We start from the raw sequence: 19,022 nt of genomic DNA on the forward strand, positions 1-19,022 counted from the left end.
AATCCAGCCCTATCCCAGGCCCTCAAATCCCTTGATACCACTTATCTATCCACTGATCTATTCATCTTCTACCCATTTGTATCTTTATATTCATCTTTAAATGAATCCCCTCCCAAAAAGAACTTGAGTTGTCTTCACTCTCAGAGGCAAAACGTGGGATAACTTTCAAAGGTGAAATGTATGCCCAGTTATCATTATGGGTACTCTGCATCACCTTTGGATTCCTGAAACTAAAAATTGAACCAACATGGGCCAAAAGTACTTGCACAAAATGATGCCAGCTCCACAGAATGGTCTGTGACTGATTATTGTGTTAATGAGATCAGGCTTCTTCGTCCGGTGACCATGTAGGTCATGTCAGTCTGTTATTATTTCTCTGTTCCATTTTCAGATGGCATGGTCAGTTCTGACCAGTATGTATTTAAGATGCATACCATTATTAGTATGGCTCATGGGATGGAAATTAACACAGTCGGCTATGAAAAACGATACCTCTGAGGTCATGTGGGAAGATACTAACATAAAAATGCAACATGGATAAGCCCAGTACAAAATCTTGCATTCAGTATAATCCCAACTAATTTTAATCAGGAAAACAGAAGACACTCTATGTATCCCAGGTCTGGCAGTTCTAATATAGAATTAGGAACATCCATCACTTTTAGAAAAGTTCTATAATGTTTAGAAAAGTTGAGGGAACAGAGGCCAGGGAAGCTGCCGCTGGATATCTGAGTCCAAAGCACGGAGGCAGCTGGTCCTCAACAGCTTAGCAGAAAGCTCTGTGACGCTCCCATCAGCCCATGCATCAGACTACAAGTGTCTCGAGAGAGTTACAGCTTCTCCTTCACCCTTACCTTCCGCACCTTGTGTAGGTTTTCTCAGAAGCAGGCTCTGAGAACCCTGGAGAGAAGGGGATTCTAACAAGGTTCCCAAATTCTTGTCTGCAATTACCAGGAGATTTTAGAAGAGGATGGTTGGGATGGAGAATTTCTAATTCTCATGCCGGCCTATCCGTGTAAAAAAAAAAAAAAAAAAAGCATAGCAAAAAATCGGAAAGAACCATACAAAGAAAGGGGTGCCTGGCTGGCTCAGTCGGTGGAGCGTGTGACTCTTGATCTTGGGGTTGTGAGTTCAGGCCCCACACTGGGTGTAGAGCTTACTTAAAAATAAAATCTTAAAAGAGAACTATACCAAAATGTTGAATAATTATCTGTAATGGAAGAATTTATAAGTGATTTTTTCCTTCTCTTATATCTTTCTGTATTTCCTATAATAAGTATATGTTTCATAAAGAGGACATTATTTAATTTGCTAAGAGAGTAGAACTTAAATATTCTCACTAATAATAATAATGTAATAAAAATGGGTAACATTGGTCACAGAAGGAACAAGTCAGAAGGATGTAGATGGATAAGTAGAAATCCATTATAACTAACCACTGGAAGGTATTGAGGATGCACGTGAATCTGGATAGACCTACTTCATCTCATGTAATAGATATTTCAGAAACAATTTGTTTTTATCTGGATCGGTGTCCTTTTTTATTCAGTCAAAATATGTAAAAATACTAGGTCTATTTACTGTTTTTTGGAATAGTGAAGTAGCAAATCCTTTGGTAAAATGAATAATCATCTTTAAATGCTGGGGTGCGTGGACTCTTGATTTTCATATAATTGGATATGCCTAATCAGGATAGTATTGTCATATATTATCACCATAGAATTAGTTTTCTTTATCCCATTTTTAAAAGCTTGCTACCTATGTATTATTATAAATATAATTATATTCAATAAATAAAATTGTATTTATTTAATAAGTAAAACATATTATTCATTATTTATTTATTTGGCTTTTGTTTTCCTGCCTTTCTTTTTCTGAAAGCATGTGGGTAAGTTAATTTTGCTCTTTTTTCCCTTCAGAAGTAAATTTTCTTCTTTCAGTACCCAGAAGAATGCTTTGCACATAGTGACTACTGAGAAAATAGTTATTAATTTAATGGGGGAAAAGTCATGTTTCCCATGCAAGACAATACATTTAATTAAATGATTTAATTTCTACTATTAATCAGCTATTAGACAGATAATAATTCCGCTTAGGTAAGATATTCAGGTAAAACCTTACTGAGAAGGTGACATTTTAATTAGGTCTGAAGGAAGTAAAAGAGCTGCCATGTGGATATTTCAGGCAATAGCCTGCCAGGCAGAGGGAATAGCAAGTGCAAAGGGCCTGAGGCAGGAGTGTTCCTGGTGTGTTTGAGGACTAGTGAGGAGGTCAGTATTGATGCCAGGGTTTGGGGCTAAACAGAAAAATTATGTTGCCAGCAACTGAAATAGAAAAGACTGGGCAGAGCAAGTTGAGATGCTATTAGACAGTTATATAGAGAAAGTGAATCTGGAGTTACAAATGTGAGAGTAGCTGATATATGCCAGTACTAAAGCCATGAGCTTGGATGAGATCACCTGGAGACTGAGAGTAGATGGGAAAAAAATCCAAGCACTGAGCCCTGAACCTGAGCATGCAAATAGGTGACGGCAAATATCCTTGAGGTTAGAACGAACATTTCAGACTGCAATTGCAAACCTGATAAAATATTTTAGAAGCTGTAAATTTGAAGCAGACCATGTATTTTCCTAGAATAAATGTACTTGATTAAAGCAAAAGTTTTGAAACAAATATGCTAAATATTCAACATAGCAGATTGGATTGCTTTTGACAATAAAGTAGGTAAAACTCAATATAAATCAGCTTTAGGAAGTAGGAAGTTTTTCTTACTCTTAAAGTAAGATGGAAGAATCATGACATTGTCTTGTGATACATGTGTTAATAAATACCCTCAAAACACTTCTCATTGGGATTTAGGGTGATAGATAATCACACTTCTTTGTATCAGCTGCCTAGCCTCGTCACTCTATGAATTGTATTGAGACTTTGTCTATATGCGTTCTTTTGATCCAGTACCTTAATCTAATGAATTCTGTGGGGGGCAGGGAGGAGGAAATCAAATGATTATTTTGACTGAATTACGTAATTACTTGACTAGGTAATGGGTCATTTTAGTGTAAGGAATAATCTGCACAGAAGTAGCTTCTTGGCTAGTAGTTGAACTCTTCGTTTCTATTACAATTGGGCATTTTAGTTGGGGCTACTCTTTTGTAACGATGTGGATAACCCAACTGCCTTTAGGCATTCATTTAAAAAGAAAGATATGCTAAGATATGCTTTATAAATGTAAGCATGAAAGGGACTATAAAAAATTTTATGGGACGCCTGGGTGGCTCAGTTGGTTAAGCAGCTGCCTTCGGCTCAGGTCATGATCCCAGCGTCCTGGGATCGAGTCCCACATCCGGCTCCTTGCTCTGCAGGGAGCCTGCTTCTCCCTCTGACTCTGCCTTCCACTCTGTCTGCCTATGCTCACTCTCGCTCTCTCTCTGACAAATAAATAAATAAAATCTTAAAAAAAAAACAAAAAACAAAAAAACACTTGAAAAAAAAAATTTTAGTGGGAAAAGATCTAAAAAGTGCCTTCCTCATAATCACTAACATTCACTTTAGTTTCCTTTAGGTCAGATCAAACTCTGGGAGGCTAAAGTTGAAGAGGTTGATAGATCCTGTGATTCAGATGAAGATTATGAAGCCAGTGGGAGAAGTCTGTTATCTACACATTATACCATTGTGATCCACCCAAAAGACCAAGGTCCAACTTACCTCCTGATTGGATCCAAACATGAAAAGGTACCTAGGGACTTACTGGTTGATTTTGAATGGTGTACATTTGTGTCATTAAGTACTGGTAATAATCATCAAATCAACTTTAGGGACAGGAAGAAAAGAGCTTTGTTAAAGATCTTCAGCTCTATTTTCAGAGATTCTTCATGTCCCTCGAAAGTAGCTTTGTTCACATGTCATTTTTCTATCTTCTCATCAGAAGTGATCTCAAGGCTGAAATTAGTACATGAAGGCAGAAGACAAAGGGAGCTTATGTTCAAAACGTGTATCTTGGGGCTGGGTGGCTCAGTGGGTTAAGCCTCTCCCTTCAGCTCAGGTCAGGATCTCAGGGTCCTGGGATCGAGCCCTGCATCAGGCTCTCTGCTCAGTGGGGAGCCTGCTTCCTCCTTGTTCTCTGCCTGCCTCCCTGCCTACTTGTGATCTCTCTCTCTGTCAAATAAATAAAATCTTTATTTTAAAAAACCTGTATCTCTTAGACTATTTTGAGGTGACTCCAAGGCCTCACCCTTATATTTTTTACTCATTTCTTTTTTTTTTTTTTTAAAGATTTTATTTATTTATTTGACAGACAGAGATCACAAGTAGGCAGAGAGGCAGGGAGAGAGAGAGAGAGAGAGGAGGAAGCAGGCTCCTCGCAGAGCAGAGAGCCCGATGTGGGGCTCGATCCCAGGACACTGGGATCATGACCTGAGCTGAAGGCAGAGGCTTTAACCCACTGAGCCACCCAGGCGCCCCTTTTTACTCATTTCCAACAAAATTTTGGTTTAGATATAATTAAAAATGAGTCATTATATGTATTATATGTATGTATAATAAGTAAACAATATAAAAGTTAATATAATTTAAAATAAATAGATCTAATTTGTGATAAAAGAAGCATCACAGATTAAGGGGGAGGAGGTAATGGATTATTCAATACATTATATACTGAGGAAATGGGCTATTTAGGAAAACATTAGTTTTTCATCTCACACATATAGTAAAATAGTTCTAAATGAATGTAAAGAGTTAAATGAAATTATTTTTTCAAAGAAACTTTATCTGATCTCTGAGTAGAAGGCACTTTCTTTTTTCCATTTTTTATAAGATTTTATTTATTAATTTGACAGAGAGAGGGAGAGATCACAAGCAGTCAGAAAAGCAGGCAGAGAGAGAGAGGGAAGCAGGCTCCCCATGGAGCAGAGAGCCCGATGCAGGGCTCAATCCCAGGACCCTGAGATCATGACCTGAGCCGAAGGCAGAGGCTTAACTCACTGAGCCACCCAGGTGCCCCAGAAGGCATTTTCTAAAAAGAAAAAACAATGTAAGAAATCACAGTAGAAATGGGTGATATATTCGACTACAAAAAATTGAGGGGTGCCTGGGTGTCTCAGTTAAGCATCTGCCTTTGACTGAGGTCAGGATCCCAGGGTCCTGGGATCAAGCCCCATATTGGGCTCCCTGTTCAGCAGGAGCCTGCTTCTCCCTCTCCCTCTGACCTTCCACCCAGTTCATGTTCTCTCTCTCTCTCAAATGAATTAAAAAAAAAACAAAAAACTTTAAAAAAAAAAACTGATATGCTTGTCTGTATGGAATAAAATCACAAGCAGAACCAAAAGGATAATACAAAAAATAAAATATTTCATGGATGGCTACTATATCTTTAACATATAAACATATATGTAATATATTTTATATTAATATTGTAATATTAATATATATTTTTATATAATATATTAATTTATAATTACATCTGGATAACATATAATTTATATATATTTTTATATAATATATAATTTATGTATTATATTTATATATTAATATTATACTTATTATATATTAAATCTATAATAGATATTATATATTTATATATAAACAACTTTTATAAATTACTTTCTTTTTTATGGTGTGGTATTGCATTGTATGTATATACCACATTTACTTTATTTATTTATTTATTTATTTTTTAAAGATTTTATTTATTTATTTGACAGAGAGAGATCACAAGTAGGCAGAGAGGCGGGCAGAGAGAGGGAGAGAGAGAGAGAGAGAGAGATGAAAGCAGGCTCTCCGCTGAGCAGAGAGCCCAATGTGGGACTCGATCCCAGGACCCTGAGATCATGACCTAGCCGAAGGCAGTGGCTCAACCCACTGAGCCACCCAGGCACCCTACCACATTTACTTTAGCCATTCATCTGTCAGTGGACATTTAGTCTGCTTTCAGTTCTTGGCTATTGTGACTAATGCTGCAGATAAACATGTGAGTGCAGATATCTCTTCGTGATCCTGATTTCAATTTGTCTGGATATGTACCCAGATGTACAATTGCTGGAACATAGGGTGGTTCTATTTTTAGTTTTTGTGGCGCCTCCATAATGTTTTCCACAGTGACAGCATCAGTTACATTCCAACTGGCAGTGGCTAAGTGTTCCCTTTTCTCCACATCCTTGCCAGCATTTGCTATCATTTTTTAAATATAAAAGCCCTTTTTTTGAAGGTTTTATTTATTTATTTATTTGAGAGAGAGTGTGTGTGCACAAGAGCGGGGGGTGTGGGGAACAGGGGAGAAGCAGACTCCCCACTGAGCAGGGAGCCCAATGAAGGGCCCCTGGGATCATGACCTGAGCCGAAGGCAGGCTCTTTACTGACTGAGCCAGATGCCCCTGATACATGCCATTCTACTGAGTGTGAGGTGATTATCTTACTATGGTTTTGATTGGTATTTCCTTGGTGATTAGTGATGTTGAACACCTTTTCAGTTATCTGTGGGACATCTGCATGTCTTCTTTAGAGAAATGTCTATTCAGTTCCTTTGCCCATTTCTTTTTCCTTTGCTCATTTTTTAATTGGGCTAATTGTTTTCTTTACTATTGAGTTGTAGGAGTTTCTTATATATTTTGGATATTAACCCTTTATCAAATAAATGATTTTCAAATATTTTCTCCCATTTCATAAGTTGCCTTTCATTTTATTGATTGTTTCCTTTGCTGTGCAAGTTTTTAGTTTAGTATAATTACACTTTTCTGTTTTTACTTTTGTTGCCTGTGCTTCTAGTATCAAATCTAAGCCGTCATCACCAAGGTCATTGTCCAAAAGCTTTGTCCCTATGTTTTCTTCTAGGACTTTTGTTGTTTCAGGTTTTATGTTTAAGTCTTTATTCCATTTTTGAGTTGATTTTTGTGTGTGGTATAAAATAAGGTTCAATTTCATTGTTTTGCATATGGATATCCGGTTTTTCCAACAGTGTTTATCGAGGAGACTATCCTTTCCCCATTATGTATTCTTGGCAGTCTTGCCAAAGATAAGTTGACCATCTATGCATGGGTTTTTTTCCAGGCTCTCTGTTCTGTTCCACTGGCCTATATGCTTGTTTTCATGCCATACCAAGCTGTTTTGATTATTTAACTTTATAATATATTTTGAATCAGAAGTATGATGCCACCAGCTTTGTTGTGCTTGCTCAAAATTGCTGTGGCTATTCAGGATCTTTCGTGGCTCCTTAGGATTGGTTTTTCTATTTCTGTTAAAAATTCCATTGGAATTTTTATAGGAATTGCACTGAATCTGGAGGTGTTTTAGGTAGTGAGGATTTGTTAATAATACTAATTCTACCAATCCATGGATACTAAATATCTTTCCATTTATTTGTGTCTGTTTTAATTTATTTCATCAGTATTTTATAGTTTTTTGGTATACAAGTCTTTCAGCTGGTTTGTTAGGTTTATCCCTAAGTATTTTATTCTTTTTGATGCCATTGTAAATGGGATTATTTTCTTCATTTTCCTGTTGGATAATTCATTATTAGTGTAAAGAAATGCAACTAACTAACTTATGTATGTTGATTTTGTATCCTGCAGCTTTGCTGAATTCATTTATTAGTTCTAACAATATTTTTTTGGAACCTTTAAGGTTTTCTGTGTATAAAATCATGTCATCTGCAAAGAGAGATCATTTTACTTCTTCTTTCCCAATTCGGATGCCTTTTATTTCTTTTTGTTACCTTATTGCTCTGGCTAGGACTTCCAGTGCTATATTGAATAGACTAGCAAGAGAGGGCATCCTTGCTTTGTTCCACATCTTGAAGGAAAAGCTTTCAGTTTTTCACCATTGAGTATATTAGCTGTGGGCTTTTCTTATATGGCCTTTATTGTGTTGAGGTAAGTTCTTTCTGGGTATTATTTTCTTCTTTAAATTTTCCGGATTTCCCAAGTATTTTGAATGTGTTATTCATATGTATTCAGAGTCAGATTTTAAATTTGATGGACTTTATTATGTTTCTTAAAAGAATATGAACTGGTTGCATTTATCCTAGTTTTTCGACATCATATTAACTTCCTTAATTTTATCATGCTTTTCTAGGAAGCATGTGAACAATGGGAAAAAGCACTATGAGCATAATTCAAGTGAGCTTGCTTCAGATCTGTTTGACTAGATGACTTTGGGTTATTATTTAAAAACTAAAGAATTTTTTCAGTGTCAAAGTTCTCTACTGTTTATACAGTTGTTTTTTCTTTAAGTCATCAAAAATTATATCTTGGTTAACATCTCTGTTAATGTGTTTTGATTTTAAGGACACTTGGCTTTATCATCTGACTGTTGCAGCAGGAAGTAACAATGTAAATGTTGGATCAGAATTTGAACAACTTGTTTGCAAACTGCTAAATATTGAAGGAGAACCTTGTAAGTTCATAACATATAAGGCTTTATAGTTTATGAAATGGACCCAACTCCCTTAGCCTAATTGAGTTTTTACTTTGTGAGTTCATCTGTTCATTGGCTTTGTTTGTCACGGGCCAGGTTTCTCACTGTGGTGAGAAACCATATCAGTCCCTGATATGCCATGTCCTGTAATTTTTCTATCTTCACTCACATTACTCCGTCTGCCTGAAATTTCCCCTTCCTTCACATTTCTCACTAACCTGATAAAATCCTACCTACCATAGGAACTCCCCCCACTAGCAAGCCCACTCCACATCAGCCTCTGGCTTATAAAAGGTGCTTAATAAACGTTAAAAGTATGTCCCAATGCCCTGTGCACTTAACTCTTTTATAGCATTTGTTGCTGTTCATTGAAATTATTTTTTATGGCTCAGGTGTCCCCATTGAGAATATAGATTCTATGCTATACATAATACAGAGATCATATTTGTAGTATCTAGCATAGGAATTTAACAAATGTTGATTTTAGGAAAGACTTCAAGTTTCTCTTTACCTTTCTATCTCCCTCTACTTTGGTTTCTCTTCCTCTGTCTCTCACCAGCTCCTTCTCAGAGGCATCTCCTACCTGGGTCACCAATCTTTAGCACATTTCAGCAATGTGATAGTGCTCTCCTAGATTAGTTTATTTAAAACAGAAACATGAAAATCCCACTGGCCTGGAAACAAGTAAGATAAAGGCTTCTTGTGACCTGTATGAATTAAGGTTGTGAGCTAGGCCTGAATTAGCTCATTTCTAGAGGGCTAATTAATGGGAGGCCAAAAAAGTGATTCTTCTGTTTTCTGTTCACACTTTATTGTGTGTTTAGCTTCTCAGATATGGAGACACCCTACTTTGTGTCACAGCAAAGAAGGAATCATTTCCCCACTGACAACACTACCTTCTGAAGCTCTACAGACAGAAGCGATTAAATTATTTAAGGTAAAACTTTATATGGGCTTAAACATTGGTAAATTTTTAATTGGAAAAAACAAAAGTAAAGAATTTAGGTTGTAAACTTTCATTCTCTTCCCCCAAATTAAAAATATGATCGTCACCATCATTTTTTTATCATAAAATTTTTAAAATTATTTTTATTAACATATAATGTATTATTTGCCCCAGGGGTACAGATCTGCGAATCATCAGGTTTACACATTTCACAGCACTCACCATAGCACATACCCTCCCCAATGTCCATAACCCAGCCACCCTAGCCCTACCTCCCCAACCCCCCACAACTGATCATTTTTATTATTAAGAAAATCTACTGAAATAAAATTAGGTGAATTTAATATACATTCTGATTGAGGATTTGGGGTTTACTTAAATAAACTATGAATTGGCGGGGGGCACCTGGATGGCTCAGTCATTGTGCATCTCCTTTGGCTCAGGTCATGATCCCAGGGTTCTGGGATCGAGCCCCGTGTCAGACTCCCTGCTTGGTGGGAAGCCTGCTTCTCCCTCTCCAACTCCCCCTGCTTCTGTTCCCTCTCTTGCTGTGTGTGTGTGTCTCTCTCTGTCAAATAAATAAATAAATAAAATCTTTAAAAATAAATAAATAAACCGTGAATGGTTCAAGCAGTGTAAAACCCTTCATATCAGAAGAGTCATTTTCCTTTCAACGTCTCAAAAGGAGGGATTTCTCACACCATACCGCCCTCAATATTGGAGGAGCCGGGTCAGCACCCTCTTCTCCAGTGCTATTCTCCAATCCTTACTACTCAATTTCTATTAGAAATCCCTGATCACTTGAAACTTATGCCATTCAACGATATCACTCTTTATCCCCCTCATCTTTGCATTAGTCATTTTCTGGTAACTCTTCGAATCTCATTAAGGATCTTAGCTCCCAATTCACACTCTTTCTTTCCACCTCAAATTTTGCTGTTATGTTGAATGACTTTATTTTCACTTCACTTACCAGTGCATGGTCTTAAGACTCCTGACCTTCTTGGGGCACCTGGGTGGCTCAGTGGGTTAAAGCCTTTGCCTTCGGCTCAGGTCATGATCCCAGAGTCCTAGGATCGAGCCCTGCATCTGGCTCTCTGCTCAGCTGGGAGTCTTCTTCCTCCTCTCTCTCTGTCTGCCTCTCTGCCTACTTATGATTTTGCTCTATCAAAAAAAAAAAAAAAAAAGAGTCCGACCTTCTTAATGCCAGGAAGCTTCACCTGTAGTCAGCTTCACCTTCCCATTCTCCATGTCCATATCCTGACCCCACCATTCCTTATAAGTATACTACCTCTAAAAGCTTCAATTCTTTTTTTTAATAATTTTTTATTTTTTATTAACATATAATGTATTATTAGCCCCAGGGGTACAGGTCTGTGAACCGCCAGGCTTATACACTTCACAGCACTCCCCAAAGTACATACCTTCCCCAATGTCCATAACCCAACCGCCCTCTCCCTCCACACCCCCCGCCCCGCAACCCTCAGTTTGTTTTGTGAAATTAAGAGTCTCTTATTGTTTGTCTTCCCCCGATCCCATCTTGTTTCATTTGTTCAAAAAGCTTCAATTCTAATATCTCTTTCTATAACCGTTATCTCTTAGCCTACAAGTTCTCTTATTTTCTTATTCTCCCATTTTTCATCCTAAGATCCTTGTTTTGAGCCATTCACTTTTTTTGTTTTCCAACCACGTGTGGACTGGAGTCAGTATAAATCTGTGGTCTTTATTCTTTGGGGCTGACTTACTCTTCTTTTGCTTCTCTTTGGTGACACCCCCCCACCAAACTCCCTATTCAATAATGTTCTTCACATCAAACTTACCTTCTATTTCATCAAGAAAATTAGAGAGCATCAGACATGAACGCCTCAAATCTCACTCCCCAATAGACATTCTTTCATTTATTTTCCTTCTCTTCCTTTCCTCCAGTCTCAGAATCTTGTGTACCTTCTGTGGATTCAGGTCTTCAATCCACACCAGGACCTTGGTATTTCATTTTGCCCCAGTTTCTTAGAGTCTCAATTTTTATCTTTCTTTTGGCTTCTTGCCTACATTTCTCCTATCTCAAAAAAAAATTATCTGTTTATTAGATAACATAAATTATTATGATATGATGGTCATGGAAAAATCCTTTATCACTTAGAGATCCATAGTGAGCTATTTATTGATAAAATAAGATGATGTATATTAAGATATTCCAGAAAAAAGGTGGAAGGTGGTTTGAATGAAACAAGTTTGGCAAAATGCTGATGATTGTAACACTGAGTAATGGGTACATGTGTGATCGATACACTGTTCTCTTTATTTTTGCTCATGTTTTAAAACTACCATAATGGGGGCACTTGGTGGCTCAGTTGGTTAAGCATCTACCTTTGGTTCAGGTCATGATCCTGGGGTCCTGGAATCAAACCCTGAATCAAACTCTCTGCTTAGCAGGAAGCCTGCTTCTCCGTCTCCCTCTGCCTTCCTCTCCCTCTCTTTCTGTGTCAAATAAACAAATAAAATCATAAAAAATTTAAAAAGCCTCCTGTAGAATACACAAATACCCCAAAGAAGAAAGATTCCATACAAATATGTTGGAAAATCTGGATGAAGTAATAAATGAAGTGTAAATGGCCCAAATTGAATGGAGAATGAAATTTAAGTAGGGGGATTTGCCAAACTATATAAGAATAGATCATTTCAATCTTGTTTAAATGTCTAAAAGCATGGAAAAGGAAGGAAATTACCCCAATTCTGGGGTGTTTTTTTACTTTTTATTTCAGAAAATTTTATGTTATTCCTTATGCATAATCCACTCCAGCCTTCTCCATGTTGATGCAAAAGTTGGGTATTCATCCTTTCTGATGGCTGAGTAATATTCCATTGTGTGTATGGACCACATCTTTATCCATTTGTCTATTGACAGGCATCTCGGCTTCTTCCACAGTTTAACTCTTGTGGACATTGCTGCTATGAGCATTGGGATGCATATGGCCCTTCTTTTCACTATATCTGTATCTTTGGGGTAAATAACCAGTAGTACAGTTGCCAAGTCACAGGGTAGCAGCCTGGTGGTAGGTATTAAGGAGGGCACGTATTGCGTGGAGTACTGGGTGTTATACGTAAACAATAAATCTTGGAACACTACACCAAAAACTAATGATACATGGTATGGTGACTAACATCACACACACACACACACACACACAAAGAAAATTTCAGGAGTGCCTGGGTGGCTCAGTGGGTTAAAGCCTCTCCCTTCCGCTCGGGTCATGATCTCAGGATCCTGGGATCGAGCCCCCATCGGGCTCTCTGCTCAGCAGGGAGCCTGCTTCCCTTCCTCTCTCTCTGCCTGCTTGTGATCTGTCTGTCAAATAAATAAATAAAATCTTAAAGAAAAAAGAAAGAAAATTTCAAACCTATGTAACAGTAGAGAAAATATTGTGAGGTCCAAGGCACTTGTCATTGAGCTGCACAGTTGTCAGCACATAGCCAGTTTTTTGTTTTTGTTTTTGTTTTTTTAAAGATTTTATTTATTTATTTATTTGACAGAGAGAAATTACAAGTACACTGAGAGGCAGGCAGAGAGAGAGAGAGAAGGAAGCAGGCTCCCTGCTGAGCAGAGAGCCCGATGCGGGACTCGATCCCAGGACCCTGAGATCATGACCTGAGCCGAAGGCAGCGGCTTAACCCACTGAGCCACCCAGGCGCCCAGCACATAGCCAGTTTTGTTTTCATCTCCCCACTCTTATTGCTCCCCAACACTGGATTACCCTGAAGCAATTCTCAGTCATCATATTACCTGATTCTTTTTGTGAAATATTGCTTTGATACAAAACCCCAGAAAAGCTTGTACAAAACAGAGCATTTCATGCAAAAACTAATAAAATCTTAGTAAACAAAAACCAGCATCACTTTATTTTTTTTTTAAGATTTTATTTATTTATTTGACAGAGCGAGATCATAGGTAGGCAGAGAGGCAGGCAGAGAGAGAGAGGAGGAAGCAGGCTCCCCGCCAAGCAGAGAGCCCGATGCAGGACTCGATCCCAGGACCCTGAGATCACGACCTGAGCCAAAGGCAGAGGCTTAACCCACTGAGCCACCAGGCACCCCAGCATCACTTTAAAAGAATACCAAATGGTGACTGAAAGAGAATTACTCCAGGAAACCAAGGATGGCTAAATATTAGGGTGCCTCTTACTATTATATATTATCATAGACCATCATCTCTATAGATGCTGAAAAGGCATTTGGCAAATTCAACATCCATAAGATAATGATAGATACTTCCTTACTATGATGAAATTGACTGGTGGAAATCTTTTTTTCATTCCATATTTCATGTAATGCTTGGGTGCAGTGCTTTCGATTAGAGAGGCAATTTATTTGATTATATTCTATTCTCAGAAGGAGTAAAGACTACCTACTGTATTTAACAACATGGTAGTTAAAGCCAACCATTTGTGTTTATGCACTTCCCTTTAACCTTTCTTAATATATATTATATTTAATCAGATTTTAAATGTATTAATTTGGGGTGCCTGGGTGGCTCAGTTGTTAAGCATCTGCCTTCGGCTCAGGTCATGATCCTGGGGTCCTGAGATTGAGCCCCGCATTGGGCTCCCTCCTCTGCGGGAAGCCTGCTTCTCCCTCTCTCATTCCCCCTGCTTATGTTCCTTTTCTCACTGTGTCTCTCTCTATCAAATAAATAAAATCTCTAAAAATAAATAAATAAATGCATTAATTCATTAAACATTTACTGTGTCACTCTATGCTGTGTAGTGAATACAAAGATAAATAAAGCAAAGTCACTGTTCATACAAAGTTTATAGTCTTGTGGATGACAGATTATTAATGTTCTGTATACTTTTTAAACGAATGCATATGGTGCTCTTGCGTGGTGTTCTATAAATGTCAATTAGGTCAAGTTGGTTAATAATGTCGTTGCAGTTTTCTAAATCCTTAATAATTTTCTGTCTACTTGTCCTCTCAATTATTATGAAAGGGATATTGAAATCTCCAACTATAATTGTGGATTTGTCTGTTTCTCCTTGCAATCCTATCAGGCTTTGCTCCATATATTTGGAAGCTGTGTTATAAAGCACATAAACATTTTTTTAAAGGTTTTTTATTTTTTTAAGATTTTATTTATTTATTTGATAGAGATCACAAGTAGGCAGAGAGGCAGGCAAAGAGAGGAGATGGGAAGCAGGCTCCCCACTGAGCAGAGAGCCCATGTGGGGCTGGGTCCCAGGACCCTGAGATCATGACCTGAGCTGAAGGCAGAGGCTTTCAGGCTCCCCAAGCACGTAAACATTTGGGATTGTTATGTCCTCTATCAGAAATGACCCCATTGTCATTATAAAATAATCCTCTTTATCTCTCGAAGAATTCCTTGCTCTGAAATCTACTTGGTCTGATTTTAATGTAGCCACTGCAGGTAGCTTCGGTTAGTGTTATCTTACTATGTCTCATTCCGGCCTTTTAAACAAAAACTGTTGCTATGAAGAAAATCAATATAATTCATGCAGAATAAATCTAATCATTTCTCACCTTGAATATATCTTTCCTTTTTTGTTTAATTCAGACATGCCAGCTTTTTATAAATGCAGCAGTTGACTCCCCTGCGATTGATTACCATGTATCTCTAGCCCAGAGTGCTTTGCAAATCTGTCTGACACATCCTGAGCTCCAGAATGAAATTTGCTGTCAGCTCATTAAACAGACAAGACGGAGACAGCCACAGAATCAACCAGGACCGCTGCAGGTATCTACTGATACATACACATGCAATTTAAAATGATGTTGTTTTCCTCACTGTAAGGATGATACATATTCAATCTAGACATTTGAAAAATGTGAAAAGAATGAAAAGGGAAAAATAGCTATTAATATTTTGATGTATATTCTTTCAGTTTATTTCTACGTTTATATGTTTCTGTATAAATGTGTATGTGTATGTACTTATGCACACTCACTGTTTCCATGTCACCAGAACTGCAGTGTGCATGCTACTTTTTTAAAACTGTAGGACATAACATTTCCCCTATATCCATCACCATTCTTCAGAAACATTAATGGTGCATTAAGATCAACCACTACACATTTAGGTTCTTCCAATCATTCTTCTTATGATAAGTACCACCACAATAGACCACTCTGAGCCTAAACCCTGTGTACAAGTCCAGCGAATTTCTTTGAATCCATTTCTAGAATTTCCATATCTTTTTGACAATGTTCAATGTAATTCTGCTTTTAAATTCTTTCCAGGTAAAGAGTGGTATGCCAGTAGTGATTTAGGATGCATTTCTTTAACTATTAGTGTGGCCAAATATATTTTCTGGTGGCTTTTGACCACGGATGTTTACTCTTTGGTGAATGATTTTAATCTTTGCTTATTAACTGCCTATTAACTGCAGGATGAAACTGGAAAGTTCTTAGTCTAGCAAATAATACTTTCAGGGGATTCAGGTTTCATGGGGCTTGAAGCTTATACAATTTAAGCTTATACTATTACTGATGGGATATATTTTCGTAAGTATGCTACTTTCACACATTTTAAAAGAACACAGGATGATGTAAACACAGTTGATAGGGCCTTTCCCGGGCCTTGGAGGGCCTGTGCATGAGCGATATTGGAGGCTTAAGCTTCATTTACATTAAGGACCCTTCATAATCTAGCTCCAAAGGCCTCCCCTTTCTCCACTTAGTTTTGTGCATCCTGCACCCAGCATACGCGAAGGAACAAACACACCCCGTTCTTCAGACGCACTGCGCCTGCACATTATCCTTCCTTGTGCACCTGCTGTTCCTCCTGCTCCCTGGATCCCCTTCTCTCTTCCCACCTATAGACTTGATAGTTGGCCCAGGCAACATATCTCCTGTAATTCTTCCCTGACTGGTACAACAATTAATTATTTCCTCCGTTGGTTATACTAAAAAAAAAAAATGATTATGACATGGTATTGACCATGTTTTATTGTAAATTACTGTTAAAATATACAATTCTCCTAGACTGTAGGTAACTCAAGAGTAGAGACGGTGCCTTTTCCCCCTCCTTTTTCATATAACATTTGCAAAATGATTGAAGTTATACTTGCTTACTTAAAAACAATAAGATGAAAAGAGGATACAAAACAGAGCAAAGGAAAAACAAAAATCACATATGATCCCATTACCTAGAGATAACCTCTGCTAATACCATTATACTTGCCCCTTGTTTAGATATGTATATATGTGTGTATGTGTGGGTAGATTGGCTCTGGTTTGGCGCATTTGATTTTTTTCCTGTTTTTCAGTCTGCCTTTCCTCAAAGCCATGGCTTCCACCTCAGCAAATGAGTAAATACATAAGTGGACAAAAGCAATGCCCCTCATCTTTTGAGAGTGATGTCAAAAGGACTACCATATCTACATGACCTTGGGTACCTCATTGTAGACAGTAGGGTATACAACTAGATGGATTATGGGACATGGAATGTTTTTATGTATTATAAATACTCGAAGCGGATAGTATTTATGTGGGAGAAGCAAACACCTGTGGGGGCTGAGAAGGACCATCCTCATCCCTTTCCTCTCAGCCTCCGTCAGTCACACTGGCTCTCACTTGGATCTCTGACTGCCAGGTGGTGTCTAACCCGTGGTGCTTCTCTTTGCCCAGGGCTGGCAGCTCTTGGCTCTCTGTGTTGGGCTCTTCCTTCCCCACCATCCTTTCCTGTGGCTCCTCAGGCTCCACCTAAAGAGGAATGCAGATTCCAGGTGTGCAGAGAACTAGCCGGCCGAACCGTTTACGTGGCTCTGAAAGTCGACAATAAGTCATAAGTATTTAGTAACCTGCCAGGTACATTTGCGGGAGAAGGTGTGAAACAAATGTTGATGCAGGAAGCCTTTGGTTCTCCTTTATGTGAGGCTTGAAAAATATTTCCTTTGTTGTGTTAAATCTCTTACAGAAGATTGCAATAAGAGCTTAAAAAACTGGCAAAGAATTTTTTTTTTTTTAGATTTTTTGTTTATTTATTTGACAGAGATCACAAGTAGGCAGAGAGGCAGGCAAAGACAGAAGGGGAAGCAGGCTCCCTGCTGAGCAGAGAGCCCGATGTGGGGCTCGATCCCAGGACCCTGAGACCATGACCTGAGCTGAAGGCAGTGGCTTAACCCACTGAGCCACCCAGGCGTCCCTGCAAAGAATATTTTTAAGTGAAAAGTCTTTGTACATTTTAGGGGTGGATGACTTAGCAAGAGTGGGTGCTCATTCCGTAAAAGCAACTGTTTTGTTTCCTTTGTTTTCCCTGATATTTTCCTCTACATTGAATTCTTTAATGTGGGAAAACTTCCCGGAGGGTCTTCCCTCCTTTTATACCTGTGTGTATTTGAATTGCTTCAGAATTGTTACTCCCTTCAAAAAGACATTCAAAATCCAAGCGTCAATATGGCTTTCTTAACAGTGGGACCTAGGGCACCCAGCCAGGGGCTACCACGATCATTCTGTGTAACAAGTTCATCTTCCAGGACTTAAATAGACCCTGGCTCTAAAACAAACAAAACAAACACAATGAAACACAAAACAACTTGGAAATAGTAGGAAAATACTCCTCGATGTGTATTATATTTCAGGGACTCCGTGATCAGAGTCATGCAATTTTACTTATTTATTTATTTATTTATTTATTTATATTTTTACGTAATCTCTATACTCAATATGGGGCTTAAACTCATGATCCTGAGATCAAGAGTCCCATGCTCTCCTGACAAAGCCAGCCAGGGGCCCCAAGGGCACATCATTTTTAGTTACAGTCACTGAAAAGCCCCTAAACAAAGCGTGGCATTTAAAGATTTATATATTTGAGAGAGAAAGAGAAAGAGAGAGAGTGAGCATGCACAGAGAGGGGAGAGGGAGAGACGGTACTAAGCAGACTCTGGGCTTAGTGCAGAGCCCGATACAGGGCTCGATCTCATGACCTTGAGATCATGACCTTGAGATCACGACCTGAACTGAAACCAGGAGTCAGATGCTTATGCAGATGCATCATCCACGTGCCCCAAAGGGAGGCATTTTAAAGATTTCATTTCTAGGTAATCTCTACACCTATCGTGGGTTTTGAACTCACAACTCTGAGATCAAGAGTCACATGCTCTACTGATTGAGCCAGCCAAGCACCTCTAAAGGGTGACATTTTAAGGTCTGCCTAGAAGACACTTTATAGTACAAACATATTAGGAGGTATTAGCAGTTTGCTTTTATAAAAATTGTATATAACAAATGAGGGCAAATAAGATCTCTGTCCAGTTTTTGCATTTATTTACTCCAGTGGTTTTCTTTAATGCTTAAGATTTTTTAAGAAGAGCATGTTTTATGGGGTAAAGAAGGAAAATGCGTGTATTTTGTTTGTTTGTTTGAAGGTATTTTCTTACCTAGTTTAGCAGTCAAGCACTAACTGCCATGTTCCTCCAAAGAGAACTCGGCTACATCATATGTTTCCTAAGTTAGTCTATCCTATTTTTATACCGTTGTTTCCTTTGTATTTGTTAATATAATTACTCTCTATTGACTATATAATGACTGGTAAATATAAATTGATTTTGTGTCTACAATAATGAAATAAAGAGGAAGAAGTTCTTTGTAGGGAAGGTTAATTCAGTCAGTTGCAAAAGTAAAACTAGGATTTGAGAAAAGGTGTAGCAGTTTAATATTA

The 19,022-nt window shown here is 38.1% G+C and overlaps 1 protein-coding gene across 4 annotated transcripts in view; it reads left to right on the top strand.

The window, feature by feature from the left end:
* The window catches only part of PLEKHH2 (pleckstrin homology, MyTH4 and FERM domain containing H2), a 120,617-nt gene that overhangs the window by 75,294 nt on the left and 26,301 nt on the right, over positions 1–19,022 (top strand). For all 4 annotated transcript variants that reach the window (XM_059406208.1, XM_059406209.1, XM_059406210.1 and 1 more), the window contains 5 exons: positions 3,553–3,732; positions 8,277–8,385; positions 9,231–9,343; positions 14,919–15,098; positions 16,991–17,088. In XM_059406208.1, coding sequence (XP_059262191.1) covers positions 3,553–3,732; positions 8,277–8,385; positions 9,231–9,343; positions 14,919–15,098; positions 16,991–17,088 — 680 coding nt within the window. The remainder of the gene's footprint in view (positions 1–3,552; positions 3,733–8,276; positions 8,386–9,230; positions 9,344–14,918; positions 15,099–16,990; positions 17,089–19,022) is intronic.

The sequence above is a fragment of the Mustela nigripes genome, chromosome 7 (genome assembly GCF_022355385.1).
Source record: "Mustela nigripes isolate SB6536 chromosome 7, MUSNIG.SB6536, whole genome shotgun sequence".
Taxonomy (NCBI): domain Eukaryota; kingdom Metazoa; phylum Chordata; class Mammalia; order Carnivora; family Mustelidae; genus Mustela; species Mustela nigripes.